Source organism: Mandrillus leucophaeus, unplaced genomic scaffold, assembly GCF_000951045.1.
Source record: "Mandrillus leucophaeus isolate KB7577 unplaced genomic scaffold, Mleu.le_1.0 Scaffold246, whole genome shotgun sequence".
Classification (NCBI taxonomy): Eukaryota; Metazoa; Chordata; class Mammalia; order Primates; family Cercopithecidae; genus Mandrillus; species Mandrillus leucophaeus.
The window spans coordinates 1,158,882-1,180,068 of record NW_012102543.1 but is presented as its reverse complement, the minus strand read 5'-3'; the positions used below and the strand labels follow the sequence as shown (position 1 = coordinate 1,180,068).

Genomic DNA, 21,187 nt, shown 5'->3' with positions numbered 1-21,187 from the left:
GTTCCTGGCACGGTGCACATGGAGAGCAGTGGCTGTGACAATAAGGGAGGTCCAGCTTGCCTTCTCTCTCTCCTTCCCCCTGGGGCAGATCCATCTGTCAAGCTGCAGAAGGAGTGTTTGCCCACTTCCCAATCCAGAACTGGATTCTGCATGCAGGACCTCCTGTCTGGAGTTACGGATGCCTTCAGTGCTGCTCCCAAATATTTATTGCACACCCCTGCCCCCTTCAATCCTACCCCACTCACTCCTAGCCTGGGCGGGGGTCGGGGGGAGTCGGGAGGGGGAGGAATCAGGGGCAGCTTGTGTGAACAAAGCCACTGCAGCAGACAGCAGAATCCTTCCTGCCGGGGAGAAGCGGCCGCCTTCCCCACTGATAACTTAATGACTCTGGCACATTTTCATCAGCCCAACTTGGAGCACACAGTGGGTATCTGAGCCAGTGGTTTCCGAGAGACTGAAAGCACTGACTGAAGGCAATTACAGGATGAGCGTCCCAGAGACAAAGCCTGGGCCCTGGGAGTCACCAGCCAGTCACCAGCCGCATCGCATTCCCAGCTCTGCCCCGTGGCACTGACATACAACCCTGAGGACACCGCTGCCTTCTCTCTGCAGCTGGACTTCCTCATCTGTCACCCAGACCCCACTGTGCCTGTCATCTGCCGATGCCTCCAAGGCATCAGACCTACCATCAGGCAGCACCCATTCCCATGCAGAATCTCACAGCTCAGGAGGCAAGGATTCCCATTCCACAGATGATAAAAATGAGTCTGGGGGAGTTTAAGCAATTCTCTGGATGGCACAGCCAGAGTCTGAGCCCTGGTCTCTCTGCCCTTGAAGCATGTGACTAAAAGGTACGCTGGTGAGTCTCTGGCACTGCCTCCCTCCCCACCCACCCCAACAGCCTGGGGCTGACTGGCATGGCCTGCTTCACCCATGCTCCCTTGCTCTCGGCAAGAAGGAGGCAGCAGCAGGAGAACAGAGGGTGGGAAGAAAAACACATGGGGACCTGGGCCCTGCCCTGCTTGGGCACTGTGCTCTACGGGGCCCCACCTCCAAGACGACAGTCCTGCCTGGCTCTGGGAACCCCGTGTCTCCCCTGCTCCTTGGAGCTGGGGATAGGGAGGGCCTCCCGCTCTCCCTGTCAGCACCTTCATCTTGCCCACACCTTCATCTTGCCCACACCTTCATAATCACTCTGGCTTCCAATTCCCTTCCATCCAGCCCTTCTGAGTGGAATCTCACGTCCTGCCAGATACCATTTTGGCGCATATTCACACCCTACCAGACTGGTCCATGGAAGTTTGGGGCCACCAACACCTCCCAACAGCCCTCCGTCTTCTCTCTGCAGAACCATCTGGGGAATGCAGGAATTCCCACAACCAATTCCCCCGAGCAGGGAGAAGCCCCAGCTGAGAAAAGCCCTGTGTGACTCCCAGATACAAGCTCAGATCGGGATAAAGCCCAGGAGATACTTCCAAAAGCCGCCTGCTCAGACTGGCTACCCAGGGTACAGCTGTTCATCCCACAGTCACTGCAACTGGCCAAGATTTTCTCAAAAGCCAGTGGTGGACTCAGCCCCCAACTGGGCTTCTTCTCCCTCCCCTGCCCTTGAAGCTCAGAGGCCAGCAAACTCGGTGGCCTTCTAGAGACTGGGGGTCTGGTCCTGGGTCTGATACTAACCCGCTATGCACCCTTGGACAAATTCATACCTTTCTGGGTCTTGATTTTCTTATCTGCAGAATATGGGGGTTGGATCAGATGATCTCTAAGTCCTTTGCATTCTAGCACTTCACAACTCTCTGTAGGTCCTGAAGCTATTATCTCCTCAACTGTGATAGGAAAATGATGAGGCTCCCAGGGGCTGGCTACACCCACCTCCCCCCACCCCACCCTGCCCTCCTGTGGCTTCATACCTTCTTTCAGGCCATCCTTGATGCTTATTTTAAGCTGAATTCCTTTGGATGGAGACACAGGGGACTGGGGGTAGGGGTGGGGTAAAACACCCTGATTTTTCACAGCCATATTCCTTGGGGCCTGGCGGGGACCCAGGATCTACCAAACTCCAGTGACCCAAAAGTCCTGTGTCTTCATCAAGGGGCAGTGTCCTGCTGATTTTAGGAATTTACTAGATGTGAGGAAGAACAGAGAGAAGCAACCAGACTCTCATTTCAAAATATTCTATCACCTGATTTCTGGATCCACAGCAGGGAAATGCAGAAACCCCTAAAACCAAAGCACTCCATGTGTTACGGGAACGCTTCCTGCCCTGCTGAGAAGCTGAGTAACAGAAGCCTGGTGAAGTCGGGAGTCTGCCTTCTTGGGTCAGCTAATTCGCAATGTGACCTTGGGCAAGTGACTTAATCTCTCTCAGCCTCAGTTTCCTCGTCTGTAAAATGAGGGCAATACAGTTTGTAGCTCGCGGAGGTGTGTGAGAACTGCAGGAGTTCATCTTCTTACAATGCTCAGCCCAGTGCCTGGCACACAGCACATGTTCAACAAACATCAGCTATTTTTGATCATTCATTTAACTTGATCAGATGACTTCCCTAGATCCTGACAACTCCAGCAGCTAGGGCACAGAACACAACTGGGGCCCCGGCTTAGGTTAGTTTCTCGATTCGGTATAAAGAAAATAAATATTTATTGAGAATATCTATGAACCAAGCAGCGAGCCAATTGTTTTTACACATTGTCTCATTGAACCCTCTTGGAAACCCACTAAGGTTAATATTATTGTCCTCACCTAACAGACCAAAAAACCAAGGCTCAAAGAGGTTTTGTGATTTGCCTGAGGTCACAGCTAGGAAGTGACCTGGTAAAGATTCAAATCCTGGCTTTCTGACTCCGGAGCCACCTCCTTCCAACTGGCATCCCTTGCAGGGCAGTGTCTTTGATTCCTGATTCTAGAGAGTGCTGCATTAGCATGTCCTTAATTAGCTTAAATTAAGAGTGAAACCAAATTCTCTTTTCAATTTTACAATAAAAATAATTTAAATAATAAATGTCATTGTCAACATTTCTGGGGAAGGTAAAAAGAGAAAGGTCAAAAATCAGACCTGATTACACTAAGCTGAGGCAGCCCCCAGGCATCTGGGAATCTTGCTAGCATCCTCTCTCTGAAGATCTCTGTACACCTCCCATGCCAGGACATCAGTGCAGCCTCAAATGCTGAGCAGGCTTTATTTGTGAGTTCCAGGCTATCCAGTGTGATTCCCCGCCCCCTGCCTGAGGTAGGCCTTCTTCCACCTACAATGTCAGTGTAAGCTCCTCAGTTCCTTTGAGGAAACAACAAATGTCCATTAGCATCTGTTAGACGTTTCTGCCTGGATTCCTGCCATTTCTACCAACTCATATGTCAGCTTCATCACGCTCCCAAAATTACTTCCCCCCTTTAGGATATTCCAGTTAAGCCTCCCCTTGTGTCTCAACGACCCAAGTGCAAGATGTCAAGAGTCATCATTGCCACCTCCCTCTCTCCTCTCTCCTGCTCTCCACACCCTGTCCATCATCTGCTGGGTTCTGTGAATTTCTCTTTCATTAAGTCTTCCTTGTCTGCCCCATCCATTTAACTCCTGCTATCACCACCATCCAGATTTCACGTCTTCTCCTAGCTGACTAGAAAAGACTCTTCTCAGTCATCAGGCTCCAGGCTTTCCTCCCTGAACACCGAATCCTACAGATCAACTTTCCTAGAGATGTCTCCAGGATTGTCATGAATTACCACTGACCATGCAGGCCAACCTGTAAGCCAGGGGTCCCCAATCCCCCGGGCTACAGACTGACACCTGGGCTGCACAGCAGGAGGTAAGTGGCAGGCAGGCAAGCGAAACTTCATCTGTATTTACAGCCGCTCTCCATCACTCACATTACCGCCTGAGCTCCACCTTCTGTCTGATCAGATTAGATCTCACATTAGATTCTCACAGAAGCATGAACCCTACTGTGAACTGCACATGCAAGGGATCTAGGTTGTGTGCTCCTTATGAGAATCTAATGCCTGACGATCTGTCACTGTCTCTCATCACCCCCAGATGGGACCATCTTGTTGAGGGAAAACAAGCTCAGGGCTCCCACTGATTCTACATTATGGTGAGCTGTATAATTATTTCATTATATATTACAATGTAATAATCATACAAATAAAGTGCACAATAAGTGTAATGTGCTCAAATCATCCCAAAACCCGCCCCCCACCCCTGGTCCGTGGAAAAATTTTCTTCCATGAAACCAGTCCCTGGTGCCAAAAAGCTTGGGTACTGTGGCTCTAAGCACCTCAGCCTGATGTTCTCAGCAGCCTTGGTCTAACTCTGTGCCCCCAATCTCCCTACCCACATGCTCTGGGTTAGTCGAGCTGATCCTTCTTCTTTCCTGGTATGCACATCCCACATTCCCTTCTCCAGACATTCATCAACAGTTTGGAAGCACCACTGCTGCGGCTGGGCTGCAAGTTGATTCTGGCCTGGACCCTGCCCTCAGAAAGCTCAAAGTCCAGCCTGAGGGAGCAGAGAAACAAATTGTCATCACATAATGTGAGAGACAGCCTACCAGGAGGTATGCACAAGGTACCAGCAGCTTCCAGAAAGGGGGAGTGACAGTACATGTGGTGGGGGAGAGAAGGAGAATGAGAGCGAGAAAAAGAAAGAGAGAGATGAATGACTGGGATCAAATCCTGGCTCTGCCATTTATTCACTGTATGACCTCAGGAAAGTTAATTAACCCTTCCTCTCCCCAGTTGCCTTATCTGTAGGATAGAGATGACCAAAGCATCCATCTCACAGCACTTTTGTGGGGGTTAAAGAGTTAATATAGATGAAGCCAACGGAATATTCCAGGTCTATAATATAAGTCAATAAACTTCAGCATTATCATTATTATCTCTTCCCCCTACCCCTGGGCACACCCATCCACCCCTGGGGACCAACATCAATTCCATCCATGTGCCCTAAGGGCCTTCTTGGCATCCTGGGGCTGCACCCTGTGACATAGCAACCCCTCTTCATGTGACCATTCCCTGCCCTGTTCCTTCAGTGCTCACTGTCCCCTCACTTAAATACCGCCCAGCAGTGTGCTCTCTCCTGTGCAATATCAGCCTTTCTCCTTCCAGGTATATTGGAGAAAGAAAATAAGAAGACCAAGGTGGGGGAAACCTTTGTCAAGCACATGCCACGTGCAAAGCTTTTTATATACATCAACACAGTCAGCTTTCCCACCGTGCCCCATCCCCACACACACCGGAGGACATGGAGACTCCCAGCAGCAAATGACTTTCTCGATGTCACAGATAACAAGCAGCAAAGCCACTCCAAAGTCAGGGCACATCCTGCTTCACCCAGCTCTCTGCAACCTGGCAGACCCATCAGGCTCCTTGCTTTCCTATACTCCCCACCATGACTCAAAATAAGAGAGATCAAAGGCCATGCACCAGGCCCTGCAGCCTCACAGTTGTACTTCTAGGAAACGATAAAGCATTATGCAAACGTATAGCTGGAACAGTGCTTTTAATAGTAAACGGATATTAGACTGTCTAAACATCTAACAGTAGAACATTAAGCAAATTATGAGACATGTCCGTAAGCTGTGGCACATCTGTATAATAGAATACTATACAGTCCCAAAAACTATGTCATAAAATCTGTTTATTGACACAGAAAGATGATCCTGATGTATCACTGAGTGGGGCAGGGGGCATTAAAATGGTACGTATCATTTATTCGTCGTCGTGTGTGTGTGTGTGTGTGTGTGTGTGTGTGTGTGTGTATAGACAGAGATAGAATTAATCCTAGAATGGAATACAGCAAAACAAAATGTAAGTTATCTCTGAGGAGTGAGATTATGGGTGACTTTTATTTTTTCCACTTTTTTTTTTTTTGAGATGGAGTTTTGCTCTGTCACCCGGGCTGGAGAGCAATGGCGTGATCTCGGCTCACTGCAACCTCTGCTTTGCATATCTGTAATTCCTGATTATTCTGCAATGAACAAATACTATTTCCATAGAAAAAGTTATTTAAAAAATAATAAAAAGCACCTCTACAATTGTTAATATCTACCCTGTTATGGGCCATCTTCACAGAAATAGGAATTGTCACGCGGTTTGCATCAATAAACAGTGGAGAACAAGGTTGTGACCAAATAGAAAATAACTCCAGAGGGTGTGGGTCACAGCCCAGAGAAGACAGGTGCAGGTTAGAAGGTCAAATGCCAAGATGAGAGCCCTGGAGGAGAGGAGGCGGAGATAGAAGGGTCTAGGGACAGCAAAGAGAAACTCCTCCTTCTCCCCAGCCCTGCCTCTGGCCAGTCCTGCCGGAACACCTGCAACCTGTGTCCATGACACAATGGCATTTAAATATTTAAACAGACCCAGCTTTGCTGGAACAATGCACTCAGTCTCCAGGGATCAATCCCATGCCACAAGCCTCGCTCCACAAATCAAGTTTCTGGGGGCACCGAGCCTTTCCTACCCTCCCCCATCGCACCCCCATCCAAGGACCTGCAAGACAACTGAGTGATGAGCCCGGTTTCCCTTCAGCGGCAAAGGCAGTGAGCCTGAAGGCCGCGTTATTGGCTTTTCCACTGCAGCTTGAAGCAAAAAGCACGTGAGCCTTAAAGAATATGGGCCTTAATGCCCTCAAAAAAAAATTTTTTTTGGCAAAACTGCAAGAGTCATCTAACTCCCCCTGCTGCACTTGGTTAGGGGTAAAACCAGGGTAGTTTGAAAGAGGTTGATGTCAAGCAGATTTTCTGGGACCAAGCAGATTTTCTGGGACTGCCTTGGGTTCAAGCTTTTGTCTGTCCAATCCGCAGATCCACCCATCCCATCGCACCTCTTGGCCTGTGGTACAGTTTCCCGTGGCATTCCCCAATCCGCTGCTCCCTTCATGTCCTCCAGACATCTTGCCTCCCTAGTAAAGAGCATCATTGTTAAGCTGCTGCCTGAGAAGAAAGGTGCCACTGTGTGGTGAAGGAGTGCTGATGAGGGCAGTCCAGAGGCCCAAGGGAGGAGCCATCCCCTCATGGACAAAGGAGGAAACCAGTGCCATAGCGATTGAGGTGTAGAACCAGGACTAGACGTCCAGCCTGTTCCTCCCATCAGCCTGATACCCTTCTCTCCGAAGTCTACCACCGCCAAGGAACAAGAGACTTTAGAACCGGAAGAGACCCTAGACCCTATTCTGATACTACCCTCACTGGTTTGGCAACACACTCCCCGACTGGGTTTCTAGAAGGGAGGCAACAGCGTGAAGTGGCCACACAACTGAAGATGCACATCTGTGGGGTGGAGGTGGTAGAGAACAAAGACTTTGCCGAGACAGAGGCTGCCTTGAGAGGACCCACTCCTGGTGTGTGACACCGGATGGGACTCAGGGGTGAGTCATGCTTCTAGGAGGGCTTTAGCCACGTCTATTTGCCTTTTGTCACTAATCTAGCCTAATGCCCTAGTTGGGGGGCAGTGATTTTAATAGATTTAAATTTAAAAGGCTGGAAATCATATAATTCATTCCATTCCACTCAACTGTAATTACTACCTGACTCCAGCCTGCCAGCCCGATGCCTAGAAACTGCCCGTCGACAGCTGCCAGGGCTTCACCTCATAAGTAAGGTGTGCGTGCTCATTAATTAACTTTGAAAACGTTTCTTCTGCAGCCTCAAGAGAACCAAACTCCAGGGTAGGAGAGCATACTTAAGGGGCAGTTAGTGTGGAAGATGTCCTAGGGTATGGCGGTTCTAGAGTTGAGGACGCTGGGATCATATCCCAGTGTTCGCATCCTAGATCCCAGTTGTGTAACCATGGACAAGGCCCTACACCTCTCTGAGCCTCAGTTTCTTCAGAGTAAAGTGAGGTCAACAGTCCCTGCCTCTCCGGGTTGGTGGGGGGTTTACAGAGATAATCCATGTGAAATACTTAGCCTAGTGCTCTACACACCCTAAGCACCCACTCACAGGCATTAAGACCATGATTCAGAAAACACTTTGAGGAGAAAAGAAAACTTCCCACACTGCTTCCCTTGTGTCTAGCAAAAGGGCATATGCCTGCTTTGCTCCTCCCCGCATGGCTAATGCTTAGAAACAAAATGTTCTCCCTGAACAACACATCGTCATCACCAACTTCTTTTCTATGATGTTTCTTGAACAAAGAAAATGGAAAAGTGGGTCTCTCATCAGGAGTTGGCTCCAATGACGCTAACAGAAAAATTCAGGCTTGGGAGCAATTAGGAAGAGAAGAGGCAAACTCTTGAAATGACTTTTAAAACTTTCTAGTAGCCCAAATCCAAGGATTCCTTCCACATACCTGTCCCCAATTACCATCCCGCCTATAAAACGGGGCTAAGGATACTGCTAGGATTTAAAGCGACTAAGTGAATGAAAAATCAAGCACTGGATTGCTGAGTTGTATATCAATGCGAAATAAATGGAAAGAATAGATTCTAAGGAGACCAACTAAAACACTGGTGCAAGCCAGTGGCAACCTGCCTGGAGAATTCCTGGAGACTCCAGAATGTCCAGATGCAAAAAGCAGGGAATAACAAGAGCTGAGCAGTCAGGAACCAGTAGCCTTCATGTTTAAATGAAGTAGACTTATCACTGTCAAAAGCCAGTATACACAAGAATCCCCTGAAGAGCTCTCAGAAAATGCAGGCCCCTTGGCCTTCCCTTCAGTGATTCCGATACAGGAGGCCTGATGTGGGGCCCAGGAGTCTGAATTCTAAGAAGCATCTAGGCATTGCTGTGCAGCTGGTCCAGGTCTACACTTTCACAAACACCAACAGCCTTTTCCACAATGTCCTATCAGTTGCTGTCTTTGTGCATAAGAACACTTCTCCTTAGGCAAGAGATTAAAAGGGAAGAAACAGAACTTTAATCCTTAAGCTTGGTAAACTTTCAAGGTAATTAAAAGAGACTGGTTACTTGCTGGAAAACAAAGTATTCATACATCCATACACCATGGATTGGGTAAAACATCAATCACGTTCAGGTGATTTAATATTTCTCTGAGATGGAAGAAATTCAATGACTGAGTGAAAGGCATCAGGCAAACTCTCTATCACCTGGCGTTAGCAGCTACAATAATATTCCAGCCACCCATTTTGAAAAGGAAGCTTGGAGGAAGAACACATAGGACCACTATCTTCAGGAATGCATTCCAGGAAGGGTTAAATAAATCACATCAGAATATAGCTTATTACCACTCCACATAAACCCAGAAAGGGGTTGGGGTCCAAGGTGATCTAATATTTTCATAAATAACTCGAAAGATGGAGTGGGAATTATGCAAATCACACCATAGATGATACAAAAATGGCAGGGATGGCAAATCTGTGGAGAATGAAATTTAACTACTGGGCAATGTCTTTAAATTTGCCTTTATTGAATCTTGTATATTGAAGTCACATATTATTGGATCTGTTTATTGAGACTCAATGGGACCAAACGCAGGTGATTTATGGAAGAAGGAATAATCAAATGCATAAGTAGAAAAGAGCATGCACCTGGAGAGGCATCGACACCAGGGCTGGGACAGGCTCCGACTGGTAAAGTTGATGAGAGGGTGGACAGGGCATAAATAAGGAAATACGTCTGTTGCTCTTTGAGCCACCTGGACTTGACGCTGCTTCCTAGGAGTGTCATGCTTAAGTGTAGACCTGGAAGGGAATTCCGAGCAGGGTGCCACAGAGACTATGGGTTGGGGTCCTAAGTCAACCAAGAACGTACGGGATGTTCAGAAGGTCTCCCAAATGGACAAAGCCCTAATGTGCCTATTCGTTAGGGAAAGATGCGCAAACGACAAGGGGACCTGTAGGAGAGAAAATTTTCAGCTCCTATTAAGGAAAAACACTCATTCGAAGCACAGCTGGCATCTTGGAAGAAAGGGCAGCTTATGGTAACACCATCCCTGGGGACCCCTCGAGGAGGCGGCCAGACACCTCTCTACTTAGGATGCATTAGAGATTATTAAAAGCACTCCTTGCCCAGTTTGGGGGTGGGGGGGTGGGCCTCGTGACCTCTCCAAAGGTCATTTCTATCCCAAAGGATCACATGTCTGAAGGGCACCAGATAAAAATAAAGTCTATTAATCACCGAGCTGCCACACAATTTCCTAAGAGAGCCAGAACAGAGAAGGGTAATCGACGGTGGCCCCTGCTCCACCGAGAGAGGGAGAGGAGGCAGCACGCATGCGGACAGAGCCAAGAAAGCAGCCACTGAGACTTCCAGAAAGCCTGCCATCAGGCCTCCCAGGCACTACAGGGCACACAGAAGGCGGGAGAGAGCCCGCGGGGAGGGCATCGGGAGAAGCCAAGGGCACTGAGAGCCCCGAAACGAAGCCACGGGGGCTCACGAGAGAGCGCGTGATGCAAGCACTTTGCAGAAGAGGGGTGCCCGGTAAGAGAGGGACGCCCCCAAAGGGCACTTCATGGAGATGATCCACAAGGAGGCAGAAGTCAGAGGCAAAGGTGGGAGGAGAGGAACTGGGAGGGGGTGAAGTCGGAGAAAACGGCACACAGGTGTGTGTGTCTGGGAGTCCACGGGATTATGATTGGCTGGGAATCCAGTGAAAGCTGTAGAGATAGAGCAAAAAGGGATCCCACTGTCTACGGTAGCAGACAATCACAGATGAAGATAAAGCATTTTAAAAGAGGAACAAAGGGCTGGGCGTAGTGGCTCACACCTGTAATCCCAGCACTTTGGGAGGCCGAGGCAGGGGGATCGCTTGAAACCAGGAGTTCAAGACCAGCCTAGGCAAGACCCCGTCTCTACAGAAAATTTTTAAAACTTAGCCAAGCATAGCGGCACTGGCCTGTAGTCCTAGCTGCTGGGTATGCTGAGGCAGGAGGATGGCTTGAGTCCAGGAGTCCAAGGCTCCTTGAGTCCAAGGCTGTAGTGAACTATAATCCTATGACTGCACCCCCATACTCCAGCCTGGGTGACAAAGCGAGAGCCTCTCTAAAACAAATAAATAAAAGAAGAATACAGTAGCAATGCCCCAGTTCCAAAGCAGTTGTTGGCATTCTTTGTTTTTTGTTTTTTTTTGGAGACGGAGTCTTGCTCTGTCGCTTGTCTAATTTTGTGTCTTGAAGGGCTTTCTCTATTGGGGTCAGGGAGTCACAGAACAGGTAAGCATTCAATTCTTCAACTTAGGCATGGGTAGTGGAGGTATAGAAGTCAATTTCTTTTTTTTTTTTTTTTTTTTTTGGAGACGGAGTCTCGCTCTGTCGCTCAGGCTGGAGTGCAGTGGCCGGATCTCAGCTCACTGCAAGCTCCACCTCCTGGGTTCACGCCACTCTCCTGCCTCAGCCTCCCGAGTAGCTGGGACTACAGGCGCCCGCCACCTCGCTCGGCTAGTTTTTTGTATTTTTTAGTAGAGACGGGGTTTCACCGTGTTAGCCAGGATGGTCTCGATCTCCTGACCTCGTGATCCGCCCGTCTCGGCCTCCCAAAGTGCTGGGATTACAGGCGTGAGCCACCACGCCCGGCCATAGCCACCACACGCCTGGCCATAGCCACCGCATTCTTGATAGATGTACTGGTCAAGCCAAACACAGCTGGAAAGCCCAAGGGGGTCTGAGGGCCCTTCCCAGCCCATGGCCTAGAGCCAGTCTCTCAAGGGTCAGCAGGCTTGGGCTTCTACGTATCAGAGCGAAACTGAACGCCATGTAGGAAGCAAGACCCAGGCCAAGGTAGGCACTTCCTGGTGCTGCCAAAAGGCACCAGACCCCGTGCGCTGCTCCCTCCTCATCCTGGATTGGAATTGCTTTGGGGTGGAGACGTTACCTGCAGGAGTTGTCTCGAGAATGGCATCTGCACGGAGTATTAAGCAGCCAAATGGGGGTCATGGAGTTTGAGTTCTTCTAGCAAAATGTTCTCCAATCAGCTGTCACCCCATCGGACACAGAACAACTTTTTGAAATCAAAAGAGGCCACTGAAGGGGGAGACAAAAGACACCACCCCCAGCCTGCTCCCTGGGCGCCCCCCCGCCTGGCTCTCTCCCTGCCTTCAGGGAGACTGCAGACCCCGGTGAGATGGGTGGGACACCCAGAGGGAGCCCCATGCCAGGGTCCAGCCTCGACTGTTTCACTGCCATCCTCACTGCAGCCCCTTCCCTCCTATGGTGAAGCTCTGCATCCTCAGAGAGGAGAAGATGGCAAGCGAAGATCATTAGGAGTGTGGTGGTGAGGGCTGCCCTCCCGTGGAATGAGCAAATGGTACCCAGTACCATGAGAAGATGACTAGGGCACAGGTTTTCAATCCGCCACTCAGTGCTCTGCTGTCTGGAGCTGACCACATCCCTCCTCAAGCTGCAGGTTTCCAGAGGTCCACCCACTGCCCTGGCTCCCTGCAACTCGCCTCCCGTGGGCTCCCTAGCTCTGTCTGCAGACCCTAAACTCAGGAGTCAGCCAGGGAGTCGCTTGTCCAAAAGATGTTTCTGAAGCAAGCAAGAAAGACTAGAGATGGATCGAGGGCCATTTCTTAAAGTAAGTCATCGTCATAGAAAGATTCATAACTTGCCCTACCTAGGACAGGAGAGAAAGAGGGAAAGGAAATTAAAGGGAAACAAATGAAAAGCCACGACGAGCCAAGTACCTTTGTCGGAGGGTTTTGAGTTATGCTTTTGTTTGTAACTCTCTGAAATACAGAAAGAAATAGAGGATGAATCTTAAAGGAGACAGAGAGCGTGAGAGAGAGAGCCAGAGGAGAGCCACGCAGGAGGCATGGCAGGAGGTAGGGGCACAGAACTGAGGGTGGGGGCCACCCCGGCTGGCTTCCCCTCTGCAGAAACCCCTCCCGGGGCAGCAGCAGCCCAAGGAAGTGGTGACTGCGGCGGAGGTGACAGGCGGGTAAGCTGGGGTGCGGACAGAGAGGAAGAGGCGAGCACACGCTGAGGCTGGCAGGCGGACGGCCAAGGAAGCACAGGGAAGGGGGGCCCTGGGGTCAGGGGCAGAAGAAGGAAGGTGGGACCGGCCCATACTTACTGTCACAGACGTAAGGTTTGTCGTGGTCTTCCTGAGAGGCGGCGTCGTGCCTCCTCCTGCCCCCCGCAGAGCCACGAGCCTGGGGAGACATTGGGGTATGGGATGCTCGTTACCACGGTCATCACTACGGCTCTGGAGCATGCGCTCTGCAAGCTCCTTACACCATCTTCATCCCAACTTTTGTGCCAACACCAGTCCCATCTTACAGGGGAGGAAACTGAGGCCCAGAGAGGTCAGGTGACGCGTGCCCGAAATCACTCAGTTGCTCACCTGTATCATCTCATTAAATCTTCACAATTCCAAGAGGTGGTTTCTACTAGGGTCGTCATTTTACAGATCAAAGGACTGAAGTGATAGAGAGGTTAAGTAGCTTGCCCAAGGTCATTCGGCTACTCAGGGCAGCCGTACTGAAAAGCCCTCCTCTACCAAATTCCCACACACTACAGTGCCACTGAGGCCGCTTCCTCCAGCTCCTTAGCCCCTAGCCTCACTGACACCGCTGAGGATGACAACCTCAGGCCCCTCGGCTGACCAGCTGATGCATGTATCAGAAGCAAGGCCTGACGGGGCAAGGAGGCATAATTGTAGTTGTCTTCCTAGGTTCCTGTGTCCATCCCCCCAGTGTCCCAAGAGCCAGACAGTCCTGAAATCCAGGCCCAATGCACTAGTGTAGATACAGGGGAGCTCCTGCCACCACCCCAGGCTTGGCCTACTCAGTAGGGGTGGGCTTTGGCTAATGCCTCCCTGTGTGGTCTGCCTTGGGCCTCCAGCCAGTGATGAAGATCTTGACCCTCACGGTCTCCTGGGCTGGACTTCTGATACCATCACCCTGTGTGAATCTCCCAGACAGGGTCAGCATGACCCGGGGTGGCGGTGGAATGAGCTCTACCTTCAAGAATCAAAGAGCCCAGTCAGAGAGGTTGCTGGCAGCTCTGCAGCACCAGGGCGGTGGTGACAAGAACACGGCGAGGTTTATTTTTAAACCTTTGTAAGTCCCACACTGGTCACGTGTGTCATTCTTTGGTAATGAGTAGCAGTCAACTCCCAACCAAGGAAAGGGCCTGTGGGGGTCTTTGGGGACAGAGAGGAAGGGGCAGCAGGTGAGGAATGAGACCTGGCAGCAGCCTGGGGTCCAGGGGAAATGGGGCAGCCCCTGGGGCCTGGCTTGGAAAAGTGGCCATGGGGACTTGGTGGTTGAAAGGCCTGGGAGACTCTCACACACACGCTCACACTCTGTGCACACACACTCCATGCACACACTCACTGGGGACTTCACAGTGGAAAGGCCTGTACCCTAGGCCTGCAACACACACACTCAGAAAACACACCCACTTCCCAATCAACACCACCTGCCAAGCTACCACCTCTGTCACCTCCTCAGCTTGTCTCTCTCCAAAACAAATTCCACTTCCTCCCTCCCTCCCACTGGTTTCCCTCCCCACCCCACCCCTGCAGCGCTGACAGCCAGCAGCCCTCCTCCCCTCGCCCTCATTACTCAGAGTTGACCCCAAGAGGGATCTGTAGGCGCTGGCAGTCACCCCGGGCACTGACAGGCCTCCTGCCTGCCCGCACTGCCGAGGGTGGTCACCCTCAGCTGCCCTCCCCCTCCACACCCCTCTGGGAAGCCAGGGACAGCTTGACATGCAGCCCGCAGCCCTGTCACAGCCGCCTCTGAGCAGGTGAAAGCAAGTCAAGCAGAATGACGAGGCAACAGCAGACTGGGGAAGGGGCTCTGAGAGACTAAAAATACCTCCGGGGGAAGGGGAGGAGTCGAGCAGAACTGGAAGCATGAGGGCTTCTGGGGGAGCTGCCAGCAGGAAAGGGAGGGTGCTGTGGGAGCCAGGTTTTCATCTCCTGCAGCAGGGCTGACCAGCAGAGTGACTCTGTGTGCCACACTCCCTTTGCCTCAGTTTCCTCAATGGCAAAATGGGGATCGTGTCTATAGGGCACTTTAGGGAACATGCAAGGGACTCTTTCTGAAGCAGTAGGGTCTCTCAGAAGATCTCAGGTTTGGAAACTCAGAATCCCACTTGTCCTGCTCAAATGTCACCTCCTCAGAGAAGCCCTCCCTGACCAACTTACATCCACTCACACCCTCTCTATCATTTTCTTTCCCCTCCCGTTTCATCATGGCACTGAGCGCTGACATTAGATTATACCTGTGTTGGTTTACAAGTTGATTTTGTCTCCCCTACATGGAGAGACAAACGTGGTGAAGACCATGTTTATTGGGGCCACCACTATTCTCAGAACCTGGCACAGGGCCAGCCACATAAGAAGCACTTAATAAACATTTGCCAAATAAATGAATCAATCAGGCAGGCAGCGAGTCAGTCACTGCTGGTTCTTCTTCATTTTCTGTATCCAAATGCTAATTGTTTCTTCCTTCAAAGGCCATCTAGGCTTTGCATTTCCTTTCCATTGCACACCCTAATCCAGGAGCTCATCAACTGACCCCTGAGTGGGTTCAAAGAACCCACTCAAGGGGTTCTACCTCCACATTGCCCCCTAGTCCACCCTAACAGGGGATCTACGTCCACACTGCCCCCCAGTCCATCCCACAGGACTTTCAGACCATTAGACAAAAGGATGAAAGACAGGAGCCCATGGTTATAGGTTCATGCATTCACACGTTCATTCAATCATTGCCATCTACAATCCACTTACACAGCCAGTGGCAACCTAGTGCTGATCCCCTCGGGTTCAGCCCATGATCACGCTCTCCTCTGCCCATGCACACCTGATCCATGATCATGCTCTCCTCTGCCCATGCACACCTGATCCAGGCTTTGCCCTTGCTAACCTCCACTCCTCCAAGAATCTTCCTCCTGCCACAGTAAGTAGTGAAAAGAGCATCCGCTTAAAGTCAGATAAGACATAGGTTGAAATACCAGCTACATGTCTTGGGCAAGTTACTTCTCTAAGCTTTAGTTTTCTCAACTGTAAAATGAGCACACCAACACCTATATAGCAGAGCTGTTGAGAGAGTTTGAGCTGAGAGTGTGTGAAACCACAGGGGACAGCACTAAGTCCACAGGAAGCACTCAACACACTATTTCCCCCCTCCTTGCCTAGGTTGATCTCTCTCCTCTGAACTCCTGTTGCCTTTGGTTAGTGCACAGTCATGTACCTGCTGTTTCTAATGGTATCATGGGTATTAGCATCTTCTTCCTAGTTTGATTCAAAGGTCCTTGGGGGCAAAATGGCATGCTATACTTTATTATGACCCCCTAACACTTAGCACATAGCATGCAAAGCTCTTTTGCATATAGTAGCTCAGTTAATTCCTACAATACCCCTATGAGTTAGACCAAGTAGTGTTATGATTCCTATCTGGCCCTTGATGAAGCAGGTTCTGACCTGTCCACAATCCCAGGGCCAGCAGAAGGAGCAGGACCTAGGTCTCCAGGCTCTGTTATAGAAAGCTTTGAAGCTGACCAGCCAAAGGAAGCCAATCCTCCTTCCCCCAGAACTGCCCACCCTACTCCCCTCCTCCCTACCCCTATCCCCACACTGCTGGGCCATGGCAGCCATGAGTGTGCCACATGGCCCTGTCCCACTGGCCACAGTTGATTGGCTGGCTCAAGAGTAGTCATCTGATCCAAGCTGGGCCAATCAGATTCTACCTCCAAGGAGTTTGGAATTAGAAAACAGTGACCCTAGTTAGTGTAGGCCACTTGAACTGAGGGCCCATACATTCAGGAGACTTATGGGGCCATGTACACATGAAAGCAGGAAGAATGAAGGAGGGAGAAGTAGAGGCCAGAAACTACCTGGGTTCCTTACTGTTTCCCAATGCTAAGTCCCTGCCACGTCCCTGCTCTTCCTGTGGTTTGGATCTTCAAAGGTTGCCCAAATTTGGGGCAGTGGCCTGGCAGCTTTTCAAATGCTTCCCATTTTTATTAAAGCTGAAAGACCCTTGACTAGGACAGACTCGGTCCTAAGCAGAGAGCTAGATCTTCTATACCAGTTGTTCTCAAACAGTGTGGCCCAGGAATCCTGGGGGATCCCTGACTGTCCTTTCAGGGACTCTGCAGTGTCTGAACTATTTTCATAAGAGTCCTAAAAGATGATTTGCCTTTTTCACTCTCACGCTGTCATAGGCGTCCAATGGAGTCTTCCAGAGGCGACGTGACATGTGATGATGCTGTCACTATGTGTGTATTCTCTAGTTTAAAATTTGTTTTGTTGTTCTTTTAAATCTTTCTTATTGGGCCACCTTTTAAATCACAATAGGTGTAGAGAGACTCCCTTTTTAATTTCTAAAATGGCAAATATCATTCGTGATATGAATATTACTGGTTATAACCTGAATAACAGCCTTTGGGGGCTCTCAGTATAAGGAATTCCTGAGATCAAAAAAATTGAGAACCACTGCTCTACGCCCTTGCTTTCTTTCTTTTCTTTTTTTTTTTTTTTTTTTTTTTTTTTTTTTTTTTTTTTTTTTGAGACAGAGTCTTGCTCTGTCATGCAGGCTGGAGTGCAGTGGCTCAATCTCGGGTCACTGCAACCTCTGTCTCCTGGGTTCAAGCGATTCTCCTACCTCAGCCTCTTAAGTGGCTGGGATTACAGGTGCGTGCCAGCTCACCTGGCTAATTTTTTGTATTTTTAGTAGGGATGGGGTTTTACCGTGTTAGCCAGGATGGTCTCAATCTCCTGACCTCGTGATTCACCCGCCTTGGTCTCCCAAAGTGCTGGGATTACAGGTGTGAGCCACCGCACCCGGCCTGCACCCGTGCTATATAAAGTGTGGTCCTGACACCAGCAGCTCCAGCATTACTTGGGAGCTTATTAACAAGGCAGGAGTTCAGCCCCCACCCTATGGACATACTGCATCAGAATTTGTATTTTAACAAGATCCTCAGGTGCTCCATAGGCACATAAAGTTTGAGAGGCACCTGAACACCATAGTACATAAATACTTCATGATTGACTGATAATTGATTTATTGCTAATACTCACATGGATGACTCACAAGAATCTCATGAATTTTAAAGAGCTTTGACTTCTCGGGCTGAAGTTACCATAGACACAATCATTAATTGTTGGGCTTCCCTCACCGCTCAGAGAATACCCATTATCAAAGTTTCGAGAGTTATGCCCTTTGCTTGCATCCTCCTGATAATATCTAGGCAGTATGAAACACTCAAAACTTACTGATGAAGAAACTGAGGCCCCGGGTACTTATATAATTTGGCCGCCATCACAGAGGTTACCTAATTCACCCGAGGGTAGTAAGTGGTGGAGCTGGGATTTGAATTCGCAGGGTCTAAGTTCAAATAAAGCGGAGCCTATTCTGTAGCTACCTTAGCCCTGGCCTCCTCAGTGAACACACAAAGCACCTGGGGACTTGTCAAAGTGCAGACTCTAATTCTAATTAGTCTAGTGTGGAGTCCGGGCTCCTGCATTCCTAACAAGCTCCCAGACGATATGAATGCTGCTATCCAGAGACCACACACAGAGGTGGCAAGACTTAGACTGCCTCTAGGTTCTGACAAGAGAAATGGACATAGTTGTTCTCCAGTGCCAGCAGTAGCTGGAATATTCTACTTTAAAGGGTGGACAATGAGCTGGGCACGGTGGCTCATGCCTGTAATCCCAGCACTTTGGGAGATGTGGACAAGAGGATCGCTTGAGGCCGGGAGTTCCAGATCAGCCTGAGCAACAGAGTGAGACCCCCGTCTCTAAAACATAATAATTATAAAAATAAAGAGTGGGCAAAACAGCTGAACTGAGGCTATGAGTGCAGCAGCTTCACACACTGCAGCACAGGAGCCTTGCCCACAGCCTTCTGGGTCCTTCCATGGCTCCCCCCATGGGTAACATGTCCACAATGTCACTGTACAACGTGGAGCCATTCAGCTGCTGCTTGGCCAGTATCTGGTGGGCCCAGAGCCAGTCTAGGTTCCATCCAGCTCCCTCACTGTGTCCAGGTCTCTCTCATCTCCCCTACAACTGAAAACTGAATCCATCATTCAGTCATTCATTCAACAAGCTAATCATTGGCTATATGCTGGGCCCTGGGCCAGGGATGAACTCAGAGGAGAAAGCACAGACCCATGTTCAAATCTTAGCCTCTTCCTTACTAAGCTGAGTGACCTTGAACAAATTGCTAACCCCCTGGGAGTAATAGACCGACTTGTGGAAATGGAAGAAGTTCTGACCAATAGAAATACAATGTGAGCCACACTCATCATTTTAAAATTTCCAGCAGCACATTTTTTTAAAAAAGAGATAGGTGCAAATAATTTTAATAATATATTTTATTTAACAATATATCCAAAACGTGATAGTTTTATAATTTAATCAATATAAAAATTAATAATGAGATGTTCTGCATTCCTTTTTCATACTAAGTCTTCAAAATTTCATGTGTATTTTACATTTACAGCACATCTCCATTGGGACTAGTCACGTGTTGAGGACTCAGTAGCCACATGTGGCCAGCAGCTGCCATAATGCACAGTGCAGAAATAGAGAAGGTAATCTAAAGCACCTGGCACAAAGGCATCACTCTGTTTGTGGTAGCTCTTGATGTACAGAGCCCATCACATTGCCTGGTTTACAGGAAGTACACAGTAAATATACATGGTTGCAGCGACTGCTGATGTTTTCACAGACACCAATTCATATCCACTGACTGCAAGCTCAATCTTCTAAATGTAGAGTGGGGAGAAGGTGTGAAGAGGACCATTTCCCACACTCGAGTCAGTTTAGTTGGGGTGAGAGAAGGAAAGGAAGTGGGTCTGGACATGCACAGCTCTTTGGGAGTTCACAAAAGGCCCAGGAAGTCCAAGCTCAAAAGTCTCCTTTAATAATGGATTTAGATTTTCTTTTTAATACCCTCCCCTGCATGAATGGGTCTAGGCCAGTTTAGCAATGGCTGCAAAAATCATTAAGTAAAAATTTGACGAGGAACTGTATAAGGGAGAGATCAGGCTGACAACACTCAAATCTACTCATCAACTGAAACACCATTCAAAGCAGAACTGGACAGGATATGCCCCTGATGTGATACGAGAAGAACCCATCACCGCCTAGGAAGGATTTTTGCCTCCCCGCAAGAAATATCTGTACACACATACACAAACACACACACACGAACACACACACAAACACACACAAACACAAACACACACAGACATACACAAACACACAAACACACACACAAACACACACAAACACACACACAAACACACACAGACATACACAAACACACACATACACAAACACATACACAAATATACACACACACACAAACACATAGAAACACACACACACAAACACACACACACAAACACACACACAAACACACACACAAACACAAACACACACAGACATACACAAACACACAAACACACACAAACACACACACAAACACACACAGACATACACAAACACACATATACACAAACACATACACAAATATACACACACACACAAACACATAGAAACACACACACACAAACACACACACACAAACAAACACACACAAACACACACACAAACACACACAGACATACACAAACACACATATACACAAACACATACACAAATATACACACACACACAAACACATAGAAACACACACACACAAACACACACACACAAACACACACACAAACACACACACAAACACACACAGACGTACACAAAAACACACAAACACACACACAAACACACACACACAGACATACACAAACACACACACAAACACACATACACACACAAACACATACACAAATATACACACACACACAAACACATAGAAACACACACACGCACAAATACACATACACAAACACATACACACACATACACACACACAAACACACAAACACACAGACATACACAAATACATACACACACACATACACACAAACACACACAAATATACACACACACACACATACAAACACACACACGCACAAATACACATATACAAACACAAACACACACACATAAACACACACACAAACACACAAACACAAACACACAGACATACACAAACACACACATACACACATACACACACACACATATACACAAACACATACACACACACGCACAAATACACATACACAAACACACACACACACACACATAAACACACACAAACACACACACACCTTGAATCTAAGCAAGTTTCTAATCAAACTACCAGTTTTCGGGAAACGCAGAGGATGGAGAAGACATTAAACACCACCCTCCCACCACTTCT

General features: G+C 48.8%; 1 protein-coding gene across 1 annotated transcript in view; it reads right to left on the bottom strand.

Moving 5' to 3' along the window:
- The window catches only part of DPF3 (D4, zinc and double PHD fingers, family 3), a 280,919-nt gene that overhangs the window by 80,985 nt on the left and 178,747 nt on the right, over positions 1-21,187 (bottom strand). The window contains exon 6 of the mRNA XM_011983118.1: positions 12,967-13,045. Within this exon, the coding sequence (XP_011838508.1) occupies positions 12,967-13,045 (79 nt within the window). The remainder of the gene's footprint in view (positions 1-12,966; positions 13,046-21,187) is intronic.